Here is a 19,108-nt window from a genome sequence, read left to right on the forward strand (position 1 = left end):
CAAAATCCCGCTCTCAGCCTACCCATTTCCAGAGGCGGAAACGAGGATTTTCCAAGTGCAACCTCCCAGCGTTGGGCGGTGATGGGTAAGCCAGCCAGACAGACAAACCGAAAAGCAAAACGCTGACAATTCAAAGTATGTCCCGTATCAAATCTACCCAGGGCAGCTCACTCGCAGCCATGACCCTGGTCCTGTCACCTCTCCTCACCTTTCAGGCTATACTCCACAAAACAACCACAGGAATCATTTAAACCGAATTAAGATCGATGGCCGACGCCCAAGTCCTCCCATGGCCCACACGGCCCTGCACAGCCTACCCCGTCCCCTCCCTGCCCTCCCTCCTCCCTCTCTCCCCCCTCGCTCCCTCTGCTCCAGCCACACGGCCTCCTCCCTGTTCCTCCAACACGCCAGGCCTGGTCCTGCCCCAGGACCTTTCCACAGGCTGCTCCCGCAGCCTGGAGGGCTCTGTGTGGCTGCCTCTGCCAACTCGTCCAGGTCTCTGCTCCATGGCAGATTATCCAGATATGTCCTCCTGATCTCCCATTCTAAAAAGAAGGCCCCTCCCTCTCTACCCTCTCATCCTGCTGCATTTCCCTCCGCCATGCTCATCCCTCCCGACACAGCCTCTTTCCTTGTTCGGGGACTACTGCCTGTCTCCTACACTAGAGCAGGGTTTTCCTTTCCTCTTTCTACAACAATATTCCTAGCACCAAGAGCAGGGGTTGGCACTTTTCCCATAAAGGGCCACATAGCAAATATTTTCAGCTTTGTGAGACGTACAGTTTCTATCACACCACTCAACTCTGCTGTTGTGGCATGAAAACAGCCACAGATGATACGTAAATGAATGGGCGTGACCACATGCCAATAAAACTTTATTTATAAAACTAGGTGGTGGGCCGGATTTGACCTGCGGGCTATAGTTCGCCGACCCCTGGTGTGCGAAGGGCCTGGCATCCAGAGTGTGAATGATGTGTGGGAAGGGCTGGTGTCTTACTCATCTGTGCTCCTCCCTCGTGGGGCGTGCCCATGGTCACAGGAAGGAGTCAGGGAACAAACAGTGCACTGAGTCACAGATGGATGACTCGATGGGCAAGGCCTGAGTCAGGCTTCACTCACCTTCCCCGGGGCTGAAGGGCTCGGTCCAGTCGTAGCCTCTGGGCTTGAGAATGGCGGTGACCTTGTACAGGTGGCAGAAGCCGGTTTTGCATTCGTTGGCGCGGATGAAGCAGAGCTCGTCGTCTCCCTCTGATTGGGGGAAGGGATAGAAGATGTCATGAACCTGTCCGGGCAGAAGAGAGAAGACTCGTCAGAAGGTGGGGTGCAAGAACTTGGGGCCCCGCCCCGCCCCACCGAGGAGGGTGAGGCTCTGGCAGCTGGCCGGGCTCAGGTGGAGGGCAAACCTCGCGGGCTCTCTCCCCCCCCGCCCGAGCTCGCCTCTCCACACGGGGGCCCACTCAGCCTGCACACCCCGTGCCCCCGCCCCTGCCCTTACGTTGATCCACACGTCGGTGACCTCCTCGTACACCACGTACGGCTGCACGTCCCTGGGCACGGCTTTGGCGAAGGCGGCCCGCTGTTCCTCGTTCTCGGTGGTGGGGATGAACAGGGCCGGGGGGAGGAGGGCCAGCTGGAGCCGCTGCTGGGGCCGGTCCAGGAACACGGCCCAGGCACTGAGAGGGCAGGAGAGAGGAGCCGGGCCTCAGGGGCCGTCGGAGGCAAGCCAGGTGGCGGACGGGCCCCTTTGCCGACTTCACCTACAGTGACAAGTAACCCCGCAGCACACAAAGCTGTCCTGGCTGGCAGTGCACTCGGGGGAGACAGGAGGGACACCAGAACTCCATCATCTGATTGTTCTGGAAACGTCCCACGTCATTAAGTCTTAGAACAGCGTCCTGCAAACTTCACGATTTCTGCCAGATCCTCAGCCCACGCGTACTATCCTTTGTTTCATTTCATATTTTGCTCAATACAGAAAATTTTTTTGTTTTCGTTTTGCTGACGAAAATTTGCCCTGAGGTAACAACCGTTGCTAATCCTCCTCTTTTTTCATTTTTTACGTGGGCCACCGCCACAGCATGGCCACTAATAGACCAGTGGTGTAGGTCCGTGCCCAGGATCCGAACCCAGGCTGCCAAAGCAGAGCGTGCCAAACTTAACCACTATGCCACCAGGGCCAGCCCGAAACGGACAATTTTTTAACTTAAATGTATTATTATTATTTTTTTTGTGTGAGGAAGATCAGACCTGAGCTAACATCCGTGCTAATCCTCCTCTTCTTGCTGAGGAAGGCTGGCTCTAAGCTAACATCTATTGCCAATCCTCCTCCTTTTTCTCCCCCAAAGCCCCAGTAGACAGTTGTGTGTCATATCTGCACATCCTTCTAGTTGCTGTATGTGGGACGTGGCACCAGCATGGCCGGAGAAGCGGGGCGTCGGGGCGCGCCCGGGATCCGAACCCAGGCCGCCAGTAGCGGAGCGCACGCACTTAACCGCTAAACCACGGGGCCAGCCCTTAAATGTATTTTAAATGGAGACCTGTCGGTACTACAAGTGGAAAGCAGCACCTTGACAGGAACACGAAAACCAGATCAGAGCAGAACCTGTGGAGATGTGAGACCGGGCGTGAGCCTGTGGCCTGCCCACGGCACTGAGCTGAGCCTGGCTGTCTCTGTGGGGAAGGGGCCTGGCGAGTGTCTGGAGAGCAGGAAGCACCTTTTTCTGTAAAGGGCTCAGCGAGTAAATATCTCGGCTTCGTGGGCCACACAGTTTTGTTCAAAACTACCCAACGCTGTGGTCGTAGCACAAAAACGGCCACGGATGAGCCGTAAACAAACGAGTCTGCTGTGCATGGCCACGTGCCAACGAAACTGTACTACTCATGAATGCTGAAATGTGGACTTCACATCATGTTCATGTGTGACTGAATATTATCCTTCTTTGGATTTTTCCTCTCAATCATTTAAAACCATAAAAGCCGTTTTTGGCTCCTAGGCCACACAAAGATTGGCAGCGTGCTGGACTTGGCTCGCGGGCGGTGGCTGGGGGCCCTGATTTAGAGATTTCTGTCCTTCATGTGGGCAGCAGGGGCCCCCTCTATCTGGTGACGCTGTGTTTCTCACCACCCAGGGTCCCTGGGCCCCAAGTGTGTGTTGCCCGGATCACGCCTGACAGGGACACTCACTATTTTCCGTCCCGGGTCCAGCCGGCCCTGGCGATGTACTCCACTTTTGGGAAGAGCGTGCTGAAGGGCTGCACCAGCTCCTTCTCCTGGGTCGAGACGATCTAAAGGAAAGAAAGCAGACTTGGTCACACTCCGGCCTGACCACACACTGCCCAGGCCACTGTCGGGCCCACTGTGTTCCCCCAAGTCCGGATGTTGAAGTCATGACTCCCACTACCTCAGAGAGCGCCCTTATTTGGAGACAGGGCGGTTGTAGGTGAAATCAGCTAAGATGAGGTTGTACTGGAGTAGGGTGGGCCCCATCCAGGAGGACTGGTGTCCCCGGTGTCCTTATAAACGGGGGAGATGTACACAGGGACACCACCCAGGGAGAGAATGTCTTGTGACGAGACATAAGGAGACGGCCATCTACAAGCCAAGGAGAGAGGCCTGGAACAGATCCTTCCCTCACAGCCTCAGAAGGAACCAGCCCGGCCAGCACCTTGATTTCTGACTTCCCGCCTCCAGAACTGGGAGAGAATAACCTTCTCTGGTTTACACCGCCCAGTCTGTGGTACTCTGTTAGGGCAGCCTGTCAGCTGGAAACTGAGGGTTCTGGTCTGGGCCGTCAATGCAGAGCCAAGTGGCCTTGGGCAAGACACAGCCCTGGACGCCGCAGCTTCCTCGAGCCTAAATGGGGCTGGCACAGCATCTGCCCAGAGGGACCGAGGGGAGAAAGGCAGGCAGGGCCTCAGCACGCCCCATACCCGTGTGGGCCACCACTCCCACATCCCCTGGCTGCCTGTTCAGTGGGCATGCCTCGAGGCCCACCACAGGACTCTGCTCGCTGGACAGGGCCAGGAACCATGTCAAACAGCTGGGGGAGCTCAGCAAGGCCGCTTACGGCAGATCCCTGTCAAAGCTGCCAGAATGTTCTGGTCATGAGTGGAGAAGGGGTTTGGTCAGGGCCTAATCATGCCCCAAACAAAAACCAACCCCTGAATTAGGGAAATAAGTGTATTTTACCTCATGCTTTGCTTTTTTCTGGAACATTACACAGAAAGGTGTTTTGGCAAAACTACGCACAGGTTCCTTGGCTTGCCTGAGTCTCTAACCTCTGATGGGTGTGGTGTTTCCCTTTGACGCCTGGCGCCCCCACGGCCAGCTCCCTTCTTGGCCACTGCCCTCCTGGCTGTGAGGGTCTGAGCAACGACCCCCTGGGTGATGAAGACCCTTGTCCTCGATGCTGACCAGGTGAGAGAGAGAAAGATCTGGACACTGGTGGGTCTGGTGAAGCAATGGGTGAGGATCTGCCCAAAATGCTGGACAGGGGAACAGCCCAGTTTGAGGTCCGGGTCCCTCAGACGACTGCCCCATGGAGCTCTCTCTTCCGGAAGCTCAAAGAGAGGTCTGGACCTCCACGTGAAGGGAAGCCTGAGAGGGCCCCACGGCCCCGATTCCTGCGGGACCTCTGCTCGAAGCTGCCCACTGGCCTCGCCCCCTTGTGCCTCACGACCACCTGGAGGCAGGTGAGGGTGGACCCCCCACTCTTCACTTGACAGGCTGAGGCTCAGAGCGACGGGGGGCAGCAGAGAAGCCAGCACTCCAGGCAGTATGTTTTCGGGTTCAGCTGGCCAAGGGAGCGCCTGCCCCCGGGAAGGGGGCGAGCAGCCTGCTGGTGCCGCCCAACCGTCCACCTGTCTCCCCACACACCCCGGCCCCTCCTCATCTGGAAGCTTCCCCAGCCACTCTCACCTTGCCCTGACTATCCGTCTGAAACTCAGCCAGTTTCAAGGCGATCTTGGGATTCTTGCTGCCTGCAGAAATGAGAGCGAGGTGAGTGGGCCGGTGTCGCACACGTGGGTCAAAAGCAGGTGTGTGGGGCAGAGGCCACGGGGTGACGCCCACCACAAGGTGACACAACGGGCGTGGGGGGTGGGGGAGGAAGGGCGTCCAAAGGTCTCTCCGCGGACACGTCACCCTCTCTGGTCCAGGCACAAAGTCCCTCGGGCAGGACCTTACTCCTGACTCAGACATGACACCGTCTTTACGGTTTAAGGACATAAACCAGACCCTGCACCGGTGGGGGGGCCGGGGAGGGACACAGACAGGAGGAAGACGCTGTCCCGGCCCTTGGAGCGCTTGAAAGCTGGCTGTGAAGATGGCGCACATCGTTAACAAAACCACTAAGGATGCAGGAAGGCGGCACAAACCACGAGACATGGAGGGGCCCCAGCCTTGGGAAGGCAGGCAGCACACTTCCCAGAGGTGGGGGTCGGTTCAGGCTCCAGTAATTTCTACCACGTCTCAGCTCTGGCCCTCGCACCCCAGGGCAGGTGACGTCTCTGAGTCTCACTTTCTCATCGTGAAACGGGGGAAAAGACTGACTTTCCCCATTGCCCCGGCAGTGGAGACGTCCTCTGGGAAGGCTCCACCGGGCACAGCACGTGGCAGTGCTCACTGTGTTAGCAAAAGTGATTCTTCTATACGCTTCCACAGAAGTCACAAGCGGGAGGCCTGAAGACCTGCATGAGTATTTTTGTGGCTTACTATTTCCAGATAATTTCAGCGACGTTTAAGAACTGGGAGCTATCTCAGATGAGCCTGGATTTCTAGCTTCTCCTGAGAAATGGGGCAGACTTGAGTCTGTATTCTCACAAGGCCATGGATAGGGACTGCGCACTCCCACTGCCTCTCTCCAGCCCCAAGGCAGAAGACTGGCCACCGCGGAAGGTGGCGGGGCCCTGCTGTTGCTCCTGTGCCCAGCCTGCCACCCCGGGGCCTGTGGGCCCGGCCTGGCTGGTGCACGCCTTGCTCTATGAGACCTCAGGCCACAGCCCGGCCGCCCTCACCTGCCCTGGGCACTCACCTGTCCTGGGGTATCGGTAGGAGTCCGTCTTCCTTTCTTCTAGTGCAGGGGAGGGCACGTGGATGATCTCCACCTCGGACTCATCCACCTCCTCGTAGAGGATTCGCAGCGTCTTGTGGCCTTCTGAACCTGGGAGGGGGCAGGGAGGCTGCTGAGGGGGCCAGGGTCCCCGCCGCGACCCCACCTCCTCCTGCACGCAGGGGCACTCCGCTCTGCCACGCTGAGCCAGACAAGAGCGTGACCCTGGGGGTGGAACCCCAGCTCTGCTGTTCACCACACCTGCAGCCAGTCACCTCTCTTCTCATGGCCTCAGTTTCCTCACTGTACAATGGGCACGAGAACTCAGCTGTCCCCAGCACAAAACGGCAAGGACGCCATCTGGGATATTCCAGGCTGAACCATCCCTGCTGGATTTCTATGCTGAATCCCTAACCCCAGGAGCTCAGAACGTGGCTGCATTTGGAGATGAGTCTTTACAGAGGTGATTAGGGTAACATGAGGTCACTAGGGTGGGCCCTGATCCAACATGACTGGTGTCCTTCTAAGAAGAGGAGACGAGGACACAGAGGGGAGACCACAGAGGGAGGAGACGGCCGTCTTCACGCCAAGGAGAGAGGCCTCCGAGGGAACCAGCCCTGCCAACACCTTCATCTTGGACTTCCAGCCTCCAGCACTGGGAGGAAAGAGACGCCTGTTGTTTAAGCCCCTGGCCTGTGGGACTTCGTTACGGCCACCCGAGCAAACTCACCCACGGGCATGGCTCAAGAAGGGTTACACTAAACATCGCTATGAGAAATCAGCGAATCACCGGGTGGCGACAGCCTGGAAAGGAGCGTGGTGACTGGTGATGCTGACGTCACAGGAACGTCACACGGCCGTTCCTTCCTGAACAAGCCCTTTCCTTCCTCGGCCGCTGAGAAGGGTCCTGGCCTGCTGTTTCCTGTGCCCTCACCTAAGATGCACTACAGACTGACCAGCAACATTCCCAGAACCATCCCCACCGCAGACCTCCGCCAAGCCCCACCCACCTGCACGCTGACGTCACCACACCTGCTTTAGGGGGAGCGCTAAGGCCCCAGGGGCTGAGTGGCTGGCATGAGGCCACGTGGTATGCGACTGGCCGCGTCGCGGCTCAAACTCAAATCCAGGGCATGGATCATCCTGGGGCTCTGAGTCTGTCGGCCAGGAAGAACCCTCTTGGGTTGGCACGGTCCGTGCAAGTAGCTCCCAAGGCGGCCGCAGGGCGCCGCACCACGGGGGATACGCACCTCTCTGGCCGCGGCACTTGGGGGGCTGTATTAAAGGGGTTTTTGAGCTGCTACAGAACACCAGAGTTAGCAACTCTGACGTCATCTAGGCCAGTGGATCTCACCCGGGGCCATTCTGTGCCCCCTGGGGACACATGGCGATGCCGGGAGCCGTCTGTGGTTGTCACGACTCAGGTGACACATCGAGACGGTGGGGCCAGGGCGCTGCTTAGGGCCCCACAGGGCCCAGGACGGCCCCCAGAGAATGGAGGCCCCCCTCGACGTCCACAGGGCCGAGGGGGGAGACCTTCATCTTAGCCAACAATCTCATCTTACAGACCGAGAAATCGAAGCGTGGGATGGTCCCTTCTGTCAGGCCCGCAGGGAGCCACAGGCTGAATGACTCGACCCCGGACCCTGATTCCTGATCTGGGGTCCAATCCCAGAGACACAGAGCACCGGGGCACACCCGGCATTGCGGTGGTTCAAGACCCGGCCCAGGCAGCAGGAGAGGTCAGGGAGCTCCCCCAGAAAGCTTGCTCTTGTTGCCATGTGCTCTTCTGAAACACACAGAAGTCAGGGCTCAGGCGCTGGAGAAACCACTTAGCAGCAGAGGCCTGGTCCACGCCCAAGCCCCGGGGCCCGGGAAACCTTGGCCCAGGGACTATAAACAAGGAGACCTCGGTCCCACGGCTGCTCCTGCGGCAGAGGGTCTGACACTACCAGTGCATCCCAGGAAACAACTCCCAGACGCTTAGAAGACGATTCTGCTTGACTGAATACGGGAGCGGGGAATAAGACACCCCCACCCCATGCACAGGGCAGAGAAACAGATACGGAAGGACCCACTGATCTGGCTTCTCTCATAAATCCTTGGCAAATTCCATCAAGATTTCAGATGCCTGTAGCTTCAATTCAGTTTTCTTACAGCTGGGAATTTTCTCTACAGCAGGATTTTTGATATTCAGCACTGTGGACGTGGGGCAGGACCATTCTCCCGGCTGGGACCGGCCCGTGGACCGTGGGGTGCTGATTTTGCACTGCACTTCCAGAACCGTGAGAAAGAAACGTCTGGTGTTTATAAGCCACCGGGTTTGAGAAATTCTGTTAGAGCATCCCAAACGGACTGAGATGCTGGTACTGATAGAAAGGTTGCTGAGGTTCATTTTAAAAGAATAGAGCAAAGAGCAGAAAGGCAACTGTGATTCTGTTAATCAAAGGAGTGTGTGCAAACGCATTTCATGAAATGGAAAGGGACCTACCCTCCCAGGAGGCTGTGGGGCACCACCAGTAGCCGGTGAAGCGGTCAAATTCTTCCTGGATGACGAAGGTCGCTACGCCTGCGGATCTGGGGTCGTCGAGGACATTGGATAAGCCTGGAGCGGGAGAGCCGGGGAAGAGGTGAGGAGTCGAGTGCAGAGCAGGGCTCCTTCCCCAGGCACTGCTGACTTTTGGGGCCAGAGCGTTCTCTCTGGGGGGCCACCCTAGGCACTGTGGGGGGTGGAGCAGCATCCCTGGCCCCCACCCACTCGATGCCAGAAGTTCCCCCACCCAGATGTCTCTGGACACGGCCAGTGTCAGAGCCGCCCCAGCTGAGCAGCTCAGGTTTGGAGAGAGGGCACCAGGGCTGTGGGGCAGGACGGGGCAGGCGGGAGTCCATGATCCAAGACCAGGACTGGCAGAGCCTGCAGACACCTGCAGAAGGTCAGGTCACTTCTGGCGAGCAGGGGTGTGCGGGAAAACCCGGGGAGCAGGTGAGATCTGAGTTTGCCCTGATGGAGTCAAGACAGGAGAGCAGAAGAGCGGAACAAGGGCCCGGAGGGGGAGGCCGGGCCACTGTGGCCGGGCCAATCCTCGCAGAGAAAAACCACACACCAGGTGGCTGGCCTTCCTGCGAGCCAGTGGAGGGCCGAGGGCGGGTGACCAGTGAGAGCAGGGTCCAGGAAGGTGCTAGGCAGTGGGGGGAGTGCAGCGGGGGTGGCGACCTTTCTAGAAGCTGGGCCTGCGGCTATGACGGCCGTCCACAGGAAGCGCTGGCCCAGCCCAGCCAACAGACCACACCCAGCGGTGCAGGGCCCCGCCCACCCCGTCAAGCCCGCAGGGGCCCGGGGCAGCCTCACCTCTGTGGCAGAAAGTCAGCCGCCGCTCCTCGCCCGTCTCCAGGTTGGCGACCCACAGGTCGCTGTTGTTGACGAAGGAAAAGAAGGCGGGGTCGGCTCGGCAGATCTTGGGGTCCATCCGGGGCCCCGCACACTGGGTCTTGATCTCCAGCGGCTTCATGGGGGACACCTGGGGACAGAGAGCCGGCTCAGGGGGGCAGGACCCCGCGCGCCCGCCCCCGCCAGGGCCCGGGGCTCACCATGAAGCCGTTCTTGCCCCCGTCGCGGCAGTGGAAGAGGCTGTTGCTGGCCTGGAAGAGGAACAGGCCGCTCTCGCTGTGGAAGTCGTAGGACGTGATGCCGAAGACGCCCAGGCGCTTCCGCTCCCGCAGCAGCTCCTCCTCCCGCGAGTAGACCCCATGGTGGGGCGTGGCCTGGGGACACACGGGGACGGGGACGGGCGGCTCATCAGCTGGAGGCCCCGGCACCCTGGGCACAGACCCATGGCTGTGCGTTCCCAGGAGAAACCTGACCACCCGACCTCGGTCCACGCCAGAGAACTTTCTGACGAGCAGAGCCGTGCTGGAAGGCAGACCGGGTGGCGGAGCCCCGACCCGGTGGCCGGAGGGGGCCGTGCCTGGAGGCCGCGAGGGTGCCCAGCGGGCCTGGGGTAGCAGTTTCTGGGGCTCGCCCGGAGCTCCTCCCCTCAGCCCCGCCTCGGGACTCGCCTGCGCCCACAATTCCCCACGGACTCTCTCCAAGGCAGACGGGGCCCAGAGGGACACCGCCACAGCGTGCGTCCCTGGTCCCAACGCCAATCCTACAGACCCTCCCTCCCGCCCACTCACAACCCACTTCTGAGGACATTCAGTCTGAAGCCCCCAACGCCACACGTCCCACTTTCTGCATGAGTGGGGGGTGGGGCAAATTCAGGACCACCCGACGACCCAGACGTGACCCTGGGCGGGGAGGGGGTCCGGGCAGGTAAACTACAGTGGACAGCTCGCAGCCCTCCCGAGGAGCATTCTGAAGACAACATAGAGATTTGGAGGAATGGTAATACATTTGTAAAGACAGAATCCAAAACAAAATCACCCCCACGCTGCGACGAAAGCTACATCCATGTGAGCTGGTTGGCGTGGGGACTATAAGGGACAGCCACCGTGTTGGCATGGAGAAATTCAGAGTGTCACGTCATCCCCCTCCCCCCTACTCCAGTATTATTATTATTTCTCTTACAACCAAAAATAAACCAAAGCAAAAGGCACTCGCGGCCCTCACTTGCCATCTTCTCCCCAGAAGAGAGCCACTGTGGATGACGTTATTAGCTATGTCTCCATAAAAGGGCCTCGTCCAGGCTAACTCCAGGTCTTTGGTGAGGTGTTTCAAAGGAAGAGATGCTTCTGATAGTTCTCATCAGAAGCCTACGCGCTGGGGCTGGAGCACAGACTGGGGATGAGGGCGGGCCACGCCGCGCAGGGGTCCAGAGCTGGACGCTCTTCTCTGCGGGGTCTGCGTTAAGCAGGTGGCGGGCTGGGGCGCCTTGGGGGTTAGGGCACAGAACTCGCGTGCGGCCGGGTGACGCGGCCTTGTGCCCGCCGCCCTCGCGCAGCGGCGGGGCAGGGCCCGGCCCGTGTGGCTCACCTGGAAATGATCGAGCATCTGCTTCCAAGACAGCAGCAGCAAGGCCTCCTTCCGGACCTTCTTGGGGATCTCCGAGTAGAGGAGGGAGTTCTCTCGGCTGCCATAGGGCATCCCTAGGGGGGAAGAGAGGAAAACAGAATGGGGGACTTTGCTCAGGACGGGGACAGGGTCTCGGGCGGGGTTTCGGGCCACGACTCTGGCTCCCGTGGCTGAGCCCAGCCGGTTCCTTCAGCTTTGACATCACCCTGCCAGGCGGGTGGCCGCCCCTCCCCAGAGAAGCTACGGACCCGCGTTCTAGTGCGTCAGCAGCCGTGGCAGAGTCTCCCACCTCTGAGATGCCTGCACCGAGCATCTTGGCTTAAAGGATGGAAGAAAGAGCCCAGGGAGAAGAGAAGAAATGCGTGACACCCTGCTCTCAACAGGTTAGGCTCCGGCCCTGAGCGTCCTTCTCTTCAGGCTTTTGCGAAGACCAAGAATTAATCCAGGATTAGGGCAAATGCCTGAAAAGGAACTGGGAAATGGGTACCTAACCCAGCGTTTCTTCCCTGGGCACTGCAGACATGGGCCCAGGACACTTCTGTGGGGGTGTCCTGGGCGCTGTGGGGGGTTGAGCAGCACCCCGGGCCCCCACTCACTCGATGCAGGAGCACCCCCAGTGTGACAGCCACAGATGTCCCCAGCCAAGGCCTAGTGTCCCGACTGGGAACCCCTGATTAATCTAACCTTCCCTCTAAGAGGACAGTAGTTGCCTCCTGAGGAGCCCATGGATTCAATGAGGTAAGAAATAGGAAGCCCTCAGCACGACGCCCGCGCTGCCACTCAAGGGGCATCAGCAGCTCTCACAGTGAGCCGCAGGTTTCCACATTCTTACATCTCTGAGGCTGAGATGCATCTTACTGTCGCAAGTGCTGTCGTGTTCTTAGCGGCAAATAAAATCAGGGCGTATCTTCCCGCTGGTAGTGTCTCCGACTTGATGGATGACGGTACTGTTGTTAATAAAGTCAGCGGCAGAAGCAGAAAACTCTCTCCCATAAGCTGCCGTCTGTGCAACGAGCCAGGGGACCGGTCAGCGCGCCCCCAGGGTGCCAGCCTCCAGCAGCAGGCGGGGTGTCCTGCGTCGGCCCAGGAACGTGCCGTGGGCTAACAACGGGTCACAGAGAGCACGGGCCCCTCTCTGAGCCCCCGAGTCCTGAGTTTCTCCAGGAGGAAGACTCGACTGGGACCTTGCCCCCTTTTGGGACTCCTCGTACGGGCTCTCCCTTCTAAGAGTGACCGGGCGGCCCCGAGCTCGGCGCCTGCGGAGCCAGAGCGGATAACTATCTGTTCTGTTCACGGTTATCTTCACAGGTAGTTCCTCGTTATGACAAGCGACTCAGGTTTTCCACTTAAGTTTGCTTGCGAAGTATAGTTAGTAAAAGAAGAGTGTAATTAAAGAAAAATATTAGCTCAATAAGGTTTCCTTGGAAGACGGATTTAGGAACAATGCAAAATTAATTCAGATGTGTGGGAGGGAGCGCTCACAGTTTGATCTCGAAAGACTCTCTAAGCCACCGCGGTCTGACTCATTCCCAGCTAGAGGCACAGACACGAAACTGCCCCTCCAGGCCGCCCCTGGGGCCTTCTTCCTTCTCAAGTTCACACGACAAGTGGGAACGGCAATCACGTGGTGTGTGATTCCACTTCTATGAAACGTCCACAACAGGCAAATCCAGAGACAGGAAAGTGGAATAGTGGTTGCCAGGGGCTGGGAGAAGGGGTGGGGAGTGACTTCTGATGGGGACGGGATTTCTTTTGGGGGGATGGAATGTTCTGGAATTACATCGTGGTGATGGTTGCACAATATATACTAAACTGGAATATACTAAAAACCACTGAGTTGTCCACTTTTAAAGGAGTGAATTTCATGGGATGTGAATTACATCTCAATTTAAAAAAAAGCGTCTGGGGCACTGTGGAAGGCTGGCAGGGAGCAGGTGGCCGTTCTGGATGCAGTGGCGTGTGTTCCGGACAGCCCCTGCCCGCGGGGCTCTCTGGGAGAGCCTGGGCTTCCCAAACAGGAAGTTGACAGCATGGCCTTGCCAAGGACATGGGAGCCATCCCCCCCCGCCCCCGGCTGATTAATAAGTCATGACACCACACAGCCCCAGCCAGCACACTCCCTTGATAAGCTGCCCTTGGCACCTGTGACAGTGACAGTTGGCGTGAGAGGCAGAGCCCTGAGATGGCTGACGACAGCCGCTGACTCTGCCCTCGCTGCCTCTGTCCTGCCCTCTCTGACCAGCCCCGCCCCATCTTTGGGGACAGTACCCCCACCCCCACTGGCGTGGCAGATGGCCCAGGCCTGTGCAAGCGCCGTTTCCACCCCCGTGCACCGCGGCCTCGGGGACTGGCCTGCAAGGCATGCGACCCTGGATCTGGACACAGGACAGAGGTCTCGCTTTCCCCTCTAAGGGCCTCCCAGAGCGGTCCAGGGCCCTGCACCCCGCTGTGCGACACGAGGCTCATCTGCAGTGGCGGGAAGCCAATCCACACAGGGCAGGAGAGCCGAGACGGGGACGGTTTCCTGACGCTGCTGTCCGAGCCCAGGAACCTGAGCCACTGCCTCCTGTCTTCCTGGCAACACAAGCCGGCACATTCCCTTCTCTGCCCCGTCTTGTTTTCCTTAGGCTTCATCACGCACACTCAAGAGCCTTCCCCGAGGGGCCGCTGACTGGCTCACATGCCCCAAACGGCAAGCCGGGTGCCGCCGCGGAGGCAGGGGTCCCAGGGAGAGCAGAGGGCACGGGTTGCACGCTTAGAGTGGCAGGCTGGGCCTCACCCCCGGAGGCCCCTTCCGTTCAGCCCACACACATCTGCTGGCTGTCAGCCTTCGCCCGGGTGCTGGGCTAGCGCAAAGGAGTACTACAAACACTCGGGGACTCCGGGGAGGCCTGCCCCAAGAACTCAGACCCGAAGTGAGGTCAATGGAACCCCCAGGGTTTTGGGTGATGGAGACTGGACCAGCTCCAGGGGGAGCAACATCACCCCGAAAGAGGCAGCCCGGCTCTGGGCTGTTCTAGGAATGTTTTGGGGTCTCTGCCAGGTCCACAGCCCTGGTGGGTCCTAAATGTAATCACGTGTCCTTATAAGGAAGGCAGAGATGGGAGGGATGCGGCCACAAGCCCGGGGCTGCCGGCGGCCCCAGAAGCTGCAAGAGGCCGGGACCCGATTCTCCCCAAGAGCCTCCGGAGGGAGAGTGACCCTACCGACACCTGGATTTCGGCCTTCTGGTCTCCAGAACTGTGAGAGACTAAATGTCGGTTGTTTCAAGCCACCGGGTCACTGGTGACTTGTCACCTACTAACCATAGGGAACTCATAAAAATACCTTGATGGGGCGGCAACCTGAACCTGAGCGAGTGGCCGAAGGCTGTGTTGGGAGAAAGGGCTTGGGAAGTCACGGAACCACAGGAAAAAAGAGGCAACAGTCACCACAATCCATAGGTCTCAGCCGCTTTTAGTCCAAGAGCCAGCTCTCCCTTGGCTAAACGAAACTTGAACACATGCAGTCCTATCTCCCCTAGGCTGGGGTTGGCAATCTTTTTCTGTAAAGGGCTAGATAGTGAATATTTTTGGCTTGGCCGGCCACATGACCTCTGTTGCAACTTGAAAGCAGCCGTAGATGGCGCGTAAACAGATACAGGCGTGGCCGGGCGCCAGTAAAACAAGATTTCCAAAAACACATGGCCGTCGCTTGCCGGCCCTGTTCTAGATCGTTCCTCTTTCTAATGCCGTGCTGGCCAAGCCACCACCTGGTTTCCGCGTGCGTCTCTATGAAGAGGGGCTAGCCACCTGGCGCCCATCTCGGGCACTGTCATGGTCGTTAGCACGGGCTCAGCCTCAAGCAGGGACGACCTTTACTCATTTGTTGTATCATTCACTCCAGTGTGGACTGAGGGCCTGCCCAGGTGCAGGCACGGCCCCAGGGGCTGGGGACACAGACAATGACGTGGAGGTCCTGAGGGCCGAGATTGGGTCACCAATCACGTCACCCCGCTTTCAAAGGAACACACTCCCTCCTGCCCTGTAAGACCCTCGGTAAAGGGGGGCATCATTCATTCGCTCCACAGGTAGTGACTGTCCACCTGTCAGCACGGAGCCAGATCCTGGCCCAGCTGCTGAGGCTGCAGTGAGCATGAGGCCTAAGCCGTGCCCTGAAGGCTCCCACAGGGCCCGACCACTGCTGACAGCGTTGAAGGGCTGCTTACGAGGCACACACCCGGAGGAGGAAGTGAGGAGCAATTAACACGCTTATCCGGGGATCTGGGGCAGGGACAGCAGGTGTGGGGCAGGCTACTCTCTGTTGTCGGCACACACACTTATGCAATCGTGGTGCCTTTGCTTGAGCCTCAGGATCCTTCTTAACACATCACGCCACAGCGACCGCCTACTGGAGTTGCTTGCGACTCCGCTGCTGGAGGAGTCTTACTGTTCACGAGCCCAGCCCAGGTGGCTGGGCAGCGGCTCAGGGGCGGGCCCAGCTGCCCAGGACTGAAAACAGCCTGAGAACGACGGCACAGACGGGGCGGGACTGCCCTCTGCCCCACTCCCCAGTGTACCTGACCCCCCGGGTAAACTTTTGCCCCCGACCTTCACTGTGAGCAGAAGTCACCTGTGGGTGGCATGGCCTCCTGGGACAGCTCAGCCAGGGCCGGGCTCATCCTCTGGACCTTCAACTAACAGGACCAGTGACCTCTGGGGACCAGAGGACTTAGTCACAGCTGTCCCAGAGATGCTGGCCCGGTCCAGAGCAGCCCGCGGGGGCCCGAGGGAGCGCGGGGGCTTACCCAGGTAGTAGAGGCGATGCGAGTGGGGGCCGGACTCATCTGTCTTCTGCACGAACTGGAAGTCGTGTGGAGCCTTGTTGATGATGAGGCCCGAGTTCTTGCGGCTGCCATGGATGATGCTCCGGAGCCCGTCCCACGAGTGCTTCTGCACCTGGAAGCGGGAGGCCGGGTCCTCCATCTCCACCGTGTCGCCCCGCTCGGGCGTCGGCGTCCCGCTGGCCATCCTCTCGGCCCCCTCAGAATTCAGCGAGAAGCTGTGAGGAGGAAGGGATATGGGGCGGGAAGACGGTGAGAAGGGGGTGGTACCCGAGTTCCACTTACAAGCTGCCCCCTCCTCAGACGCTCTGGTTCTCTCAGATGAGCCCCACCCCCGTGCAACCTTCCCCAGCCTGCTAAATGTTCCTCGAATTCTCTCACTTCTCTCTGACACCGCAAACCCTTCTAAGATCCAAGCCGTCACCTCTTGGCTGAATGATTGGAACTCCTCCTCAACGCAACTTTGTACATCCATTGCAAATCTGATACCATCACTTACAACCCTTCCCGGGTTTTCCACAGCCCGTAGGGTGAAAACCAGACCTCATCACGGCCTTCAAGTCTCTCTGTTCTCTGACCCCTGCCAGGCTCTGGAACCTCATCCCCTTTCATCACCACGTCCTGGCCAAACTGGCCTTCTCTCGGCTCCTCAAACAAGCCAGACTCCTTCCCACCCCAGGGCCTTTGCACGTGCTTTCCCTCCTGCCTGGAACACTTTTTCCCTCTCTTTGCTCGACAAACTTCCAATCAGATCTCAGCTTAAACATTTGTCAGGCCCTCAGAAACCTTCTACGACCATCCGTATCGAAGCTGCTCTCTCCGTTCATCTTTCCCACACTGCGTGGTGGCCCCCGCCCTCAGAGCATTCATCACAATGGTTATTCATTGATCGCCTGTCTCCCCCATGCCTGTTCCGTTCACAGTGGTGTCCCCAGAACCTCACGTGGTCCCTGGCACACACTGGGCTTTCCACAGACAACCGTAGGATGACTCCCTCTCATTAAACCCGCTGGGAGACACGCTCGCCCACATGCAGAGGCCTGAGCACAGGGAATTAAACCCCCAACGTCATCCCCTGTGCTGTCAGCTTGCTGTCCAGCAGGGGCAATTCCCATCCCTCCCTGGAGGAGCTCAGAGGAGCAGGCCGACAGCAGTGGGAAACCCAGGTGGGAAGCAGGAGGCGCACCCTTCCCTCGGAGGCCGGCCTGTTCCCTCCTCCCACTCCAGGACAGCTGCGGCCGCGCCACGGCGCCCACCCCTCCGCTCTCCCACTCTCACCGCTGAGTACACTTCTTGACCAGACTGGACTGGCCTGGCAAATATTTGCTTTAGGGAAATCTAAACACGGCCATGGTGACCCGGTTCTGAGGCCAGCCAACATGAGCGAGGCCGGGCTCGCCTTCCTCCATGGGCGGCAGACGGCTGAAGGCCTCAGTGACTCTGTCCCCTGGGATTAGAGGCTTTGCTGGTGGCAGCCGGTGCTCACTTGTCAGAAGTGGGAGCTGAAGCTACTGCGACACCCGCGGGCTGGGATGGCACGGGCTGAGGGCTTTAGATACACAAGGTGCACCCCTTTCACACAGGTGTCTTCCCGTTTCTAGAAAGCTTGGCCTCTTGCCCATAGGAGACCCCACTGTAGGAGAAAGGACCCCTGCCTGCTTCGAGAAGCAAGGGAGAGAGAGAGAGACACGAGAACAGTGCCGATGGCTTCTGGGCATCCACTGTGAGCCCCAGCTGAGCACTCCGGAACCCTGGCGGCCCCAAGTGCTGTTGGCAAGAAGCCCAGACAACCAGGATAGGGGAACTCCTCGAACCGGCCCAACCACCCCCAAAACTCTCATACCACAATTCAAGCCTCGCCGGCGGCAGAAAAACAGATCGTGACCTCCAGGGCTCCCAGAGGACCCCCGCACCAAGAGCCTGGCAGACACTCAGAAAACCAGGAGGTTTCTTTCTACAGCAAAGAACAACAGAAACAGTCTTGCCTCCGATCGCCGCACAGAGCCCAAGGAGCAAAGAGACGATCCAGGAGAGGAGAAATGAAATGGAACATTGGGAGAAACTTCTAGGAATCTTCTAGATGTGGCCGGGCAGCCTGAGCTCCCGAGAGGCTAAGGCTTGGTGCTACCCCCTGGCGCTCCGCTGCCCCTCGCCTCCCCGGAGGGCGGGCCCCGACGGCAGAGAGGCTGGGACGGAGGAGCCGGTGGACGGGAGGCGAGGCAAGCCCGTGCGGGCCGCTTGGCACCCAGCAGCACCCTGTGCTGGGCTTCTGGGTCGAGGGTTTACACAGCTGGAGAAATGAAAGCGGATTCCAAGCCACTTAGGCCAGGGCCACCTACGCTTTCCTTCTGCCAATTGGTTGGACGCCGCGCAGGCCGTGACGCCACAGCAAACAGCGCGGGACCTCGCGGTGTGGTCACTGTCAAAGGCCCACGGGAGCCCTGCGACCTCTGTCCGGGCTGGGGCTCCAAGAGCCGGGACCACCGCCCCCCGAGCACCCGCCAGAGACCCACGTGGGAGAAACTGGATTCTCAGCGCTGCCTGCGGGTCTGGGCGAGTTCAGGTGACCAGAGTGATCCACGAGAAGGAAGGGAGACGCAGGCAGGTGGCGGTGAGGGGCAGGGGCTCGTCACACTCCGGAGGGAGGAAAGGCCTCAGCGTGGCCCTCAGGACACTGGCCGTGTCCCCGCAGGTGCAGGTTCCCGGGAGACAGCAGGCCCCCGCTGCCCTACGAGGGCCACCCCCGGCGCTGTCTGCTCTTACGACCAGCCTCAGAGGCAGCTCGCAGGGCGGCCTGTGCCCCCCAGGGCTTTATGCGTGTGAGAGGGGTGACTCGGGTCGCCGTCACTAACAGACGCCCCATGCATTCACCCACCAGACATGTGCACCGCCTGCTTCCAGAGCCTGCGTCTGGGGAATGAATCACAGCGCTTAACATCACTCTGGCTTCCAGAACCTTCTCTGATTCCCTTCCTGCCTCCCCGATCGCTCATGCTCGCTGCAGCAGGTGAGCCTAAGCGCGTCAGAGAGCTGATGCCGAGAGAGGTCAGCTCGGCGGAGGACTTTCTCTGGGCTCTGCATCTCGTGCTGGGCCCCAGACATGGAACTGACCCAGCACCTGGCCTGGCATGGATAATCATGTTTCATCCTCTTCGTAACTGTGCGGGGGGAGTTCTGGGGTCATCCCGCTTGGGGGACTGGAAAGTGGGCTCAGAGGGGTCAAGTG

General features: G+C 59.3%; 1 protein-coding gene across 5 annotated transcripts in view; it reads right to left on the reverse strand.

The window, feature by feature from the left end:
• The window catches only part of DPP9 (dipeptidyl peptidase 9), a 34,615-nt gene that overhangs the window by 11,668 nt on the left and 3,839 nt on the right, over positions 1 to 19,108 (reverse strand). For all 5 annotated transcript variants that reach the window (XR_009219008.1, XM_058537353.1, XM_058537354.1 and 2 more), the window contains 10 exons: positions 15,847 to 16,100; positions 11,022 to 11,134; positions 9,638 to 9,811; positions 9,399 to 9,567; positions 8,541 to 8,654; positions 6,032 to 6,160; positions 4,918 to 4,979; positions 3,184 to 3,284; positions 1,496 to 1,673; positions 1,120 to 1,282 (listed from right to left, as the gene is read on the reverse strand). Coding sequence is in view for 4 of the 5 variants with exons in the window: in XM_058537352.1 (XP_058393335.1) it covers positions 1,120 to 1,282; positions 1,496 to 1,673; positions 3,184 to 3,284; positions 4,918 to 4,979; positions 6,032 to 6,160; positions 8,541 to 8,654; positions 9,399 to 9,567; positions 9,638 to 9,811; positions 11,022 to 11,134; positions 15,847 to 16,100 (1,457 nt within the window). In the remaining variant the exon portion in view is untranslated. The remainder of the gene's footprint in view (positions 1 to 1,119; positions 1,283 to 1,495; positions 1,674 to 3,183; positions 3,285 to 4,917; positions 4,980 to 6,031; positions 6,161 to 8,540; positions 8,655 to 9,398; positions 9,568 to 9,637; positions 9,812 to 11,021; positions 11,135 to 15,846; positions 16,101 to 19,108) is intronic.

This window comes from Diceros bicornis, unplaced genomic scaffold (assembly GCF_020826845.1).
Source record: "Diceros bicornis minor isolate mBicDic1 unplaced genomic scaffold, mDicBic1.mat.cur scaffold_301_multi, whole genome shotgun sequence".
NCBI lineage: Eukaryota > Metazoa > Chordata > Mammalia > Perissodactyla > Rhinocerotidae > Diceros > Diceros bicornis.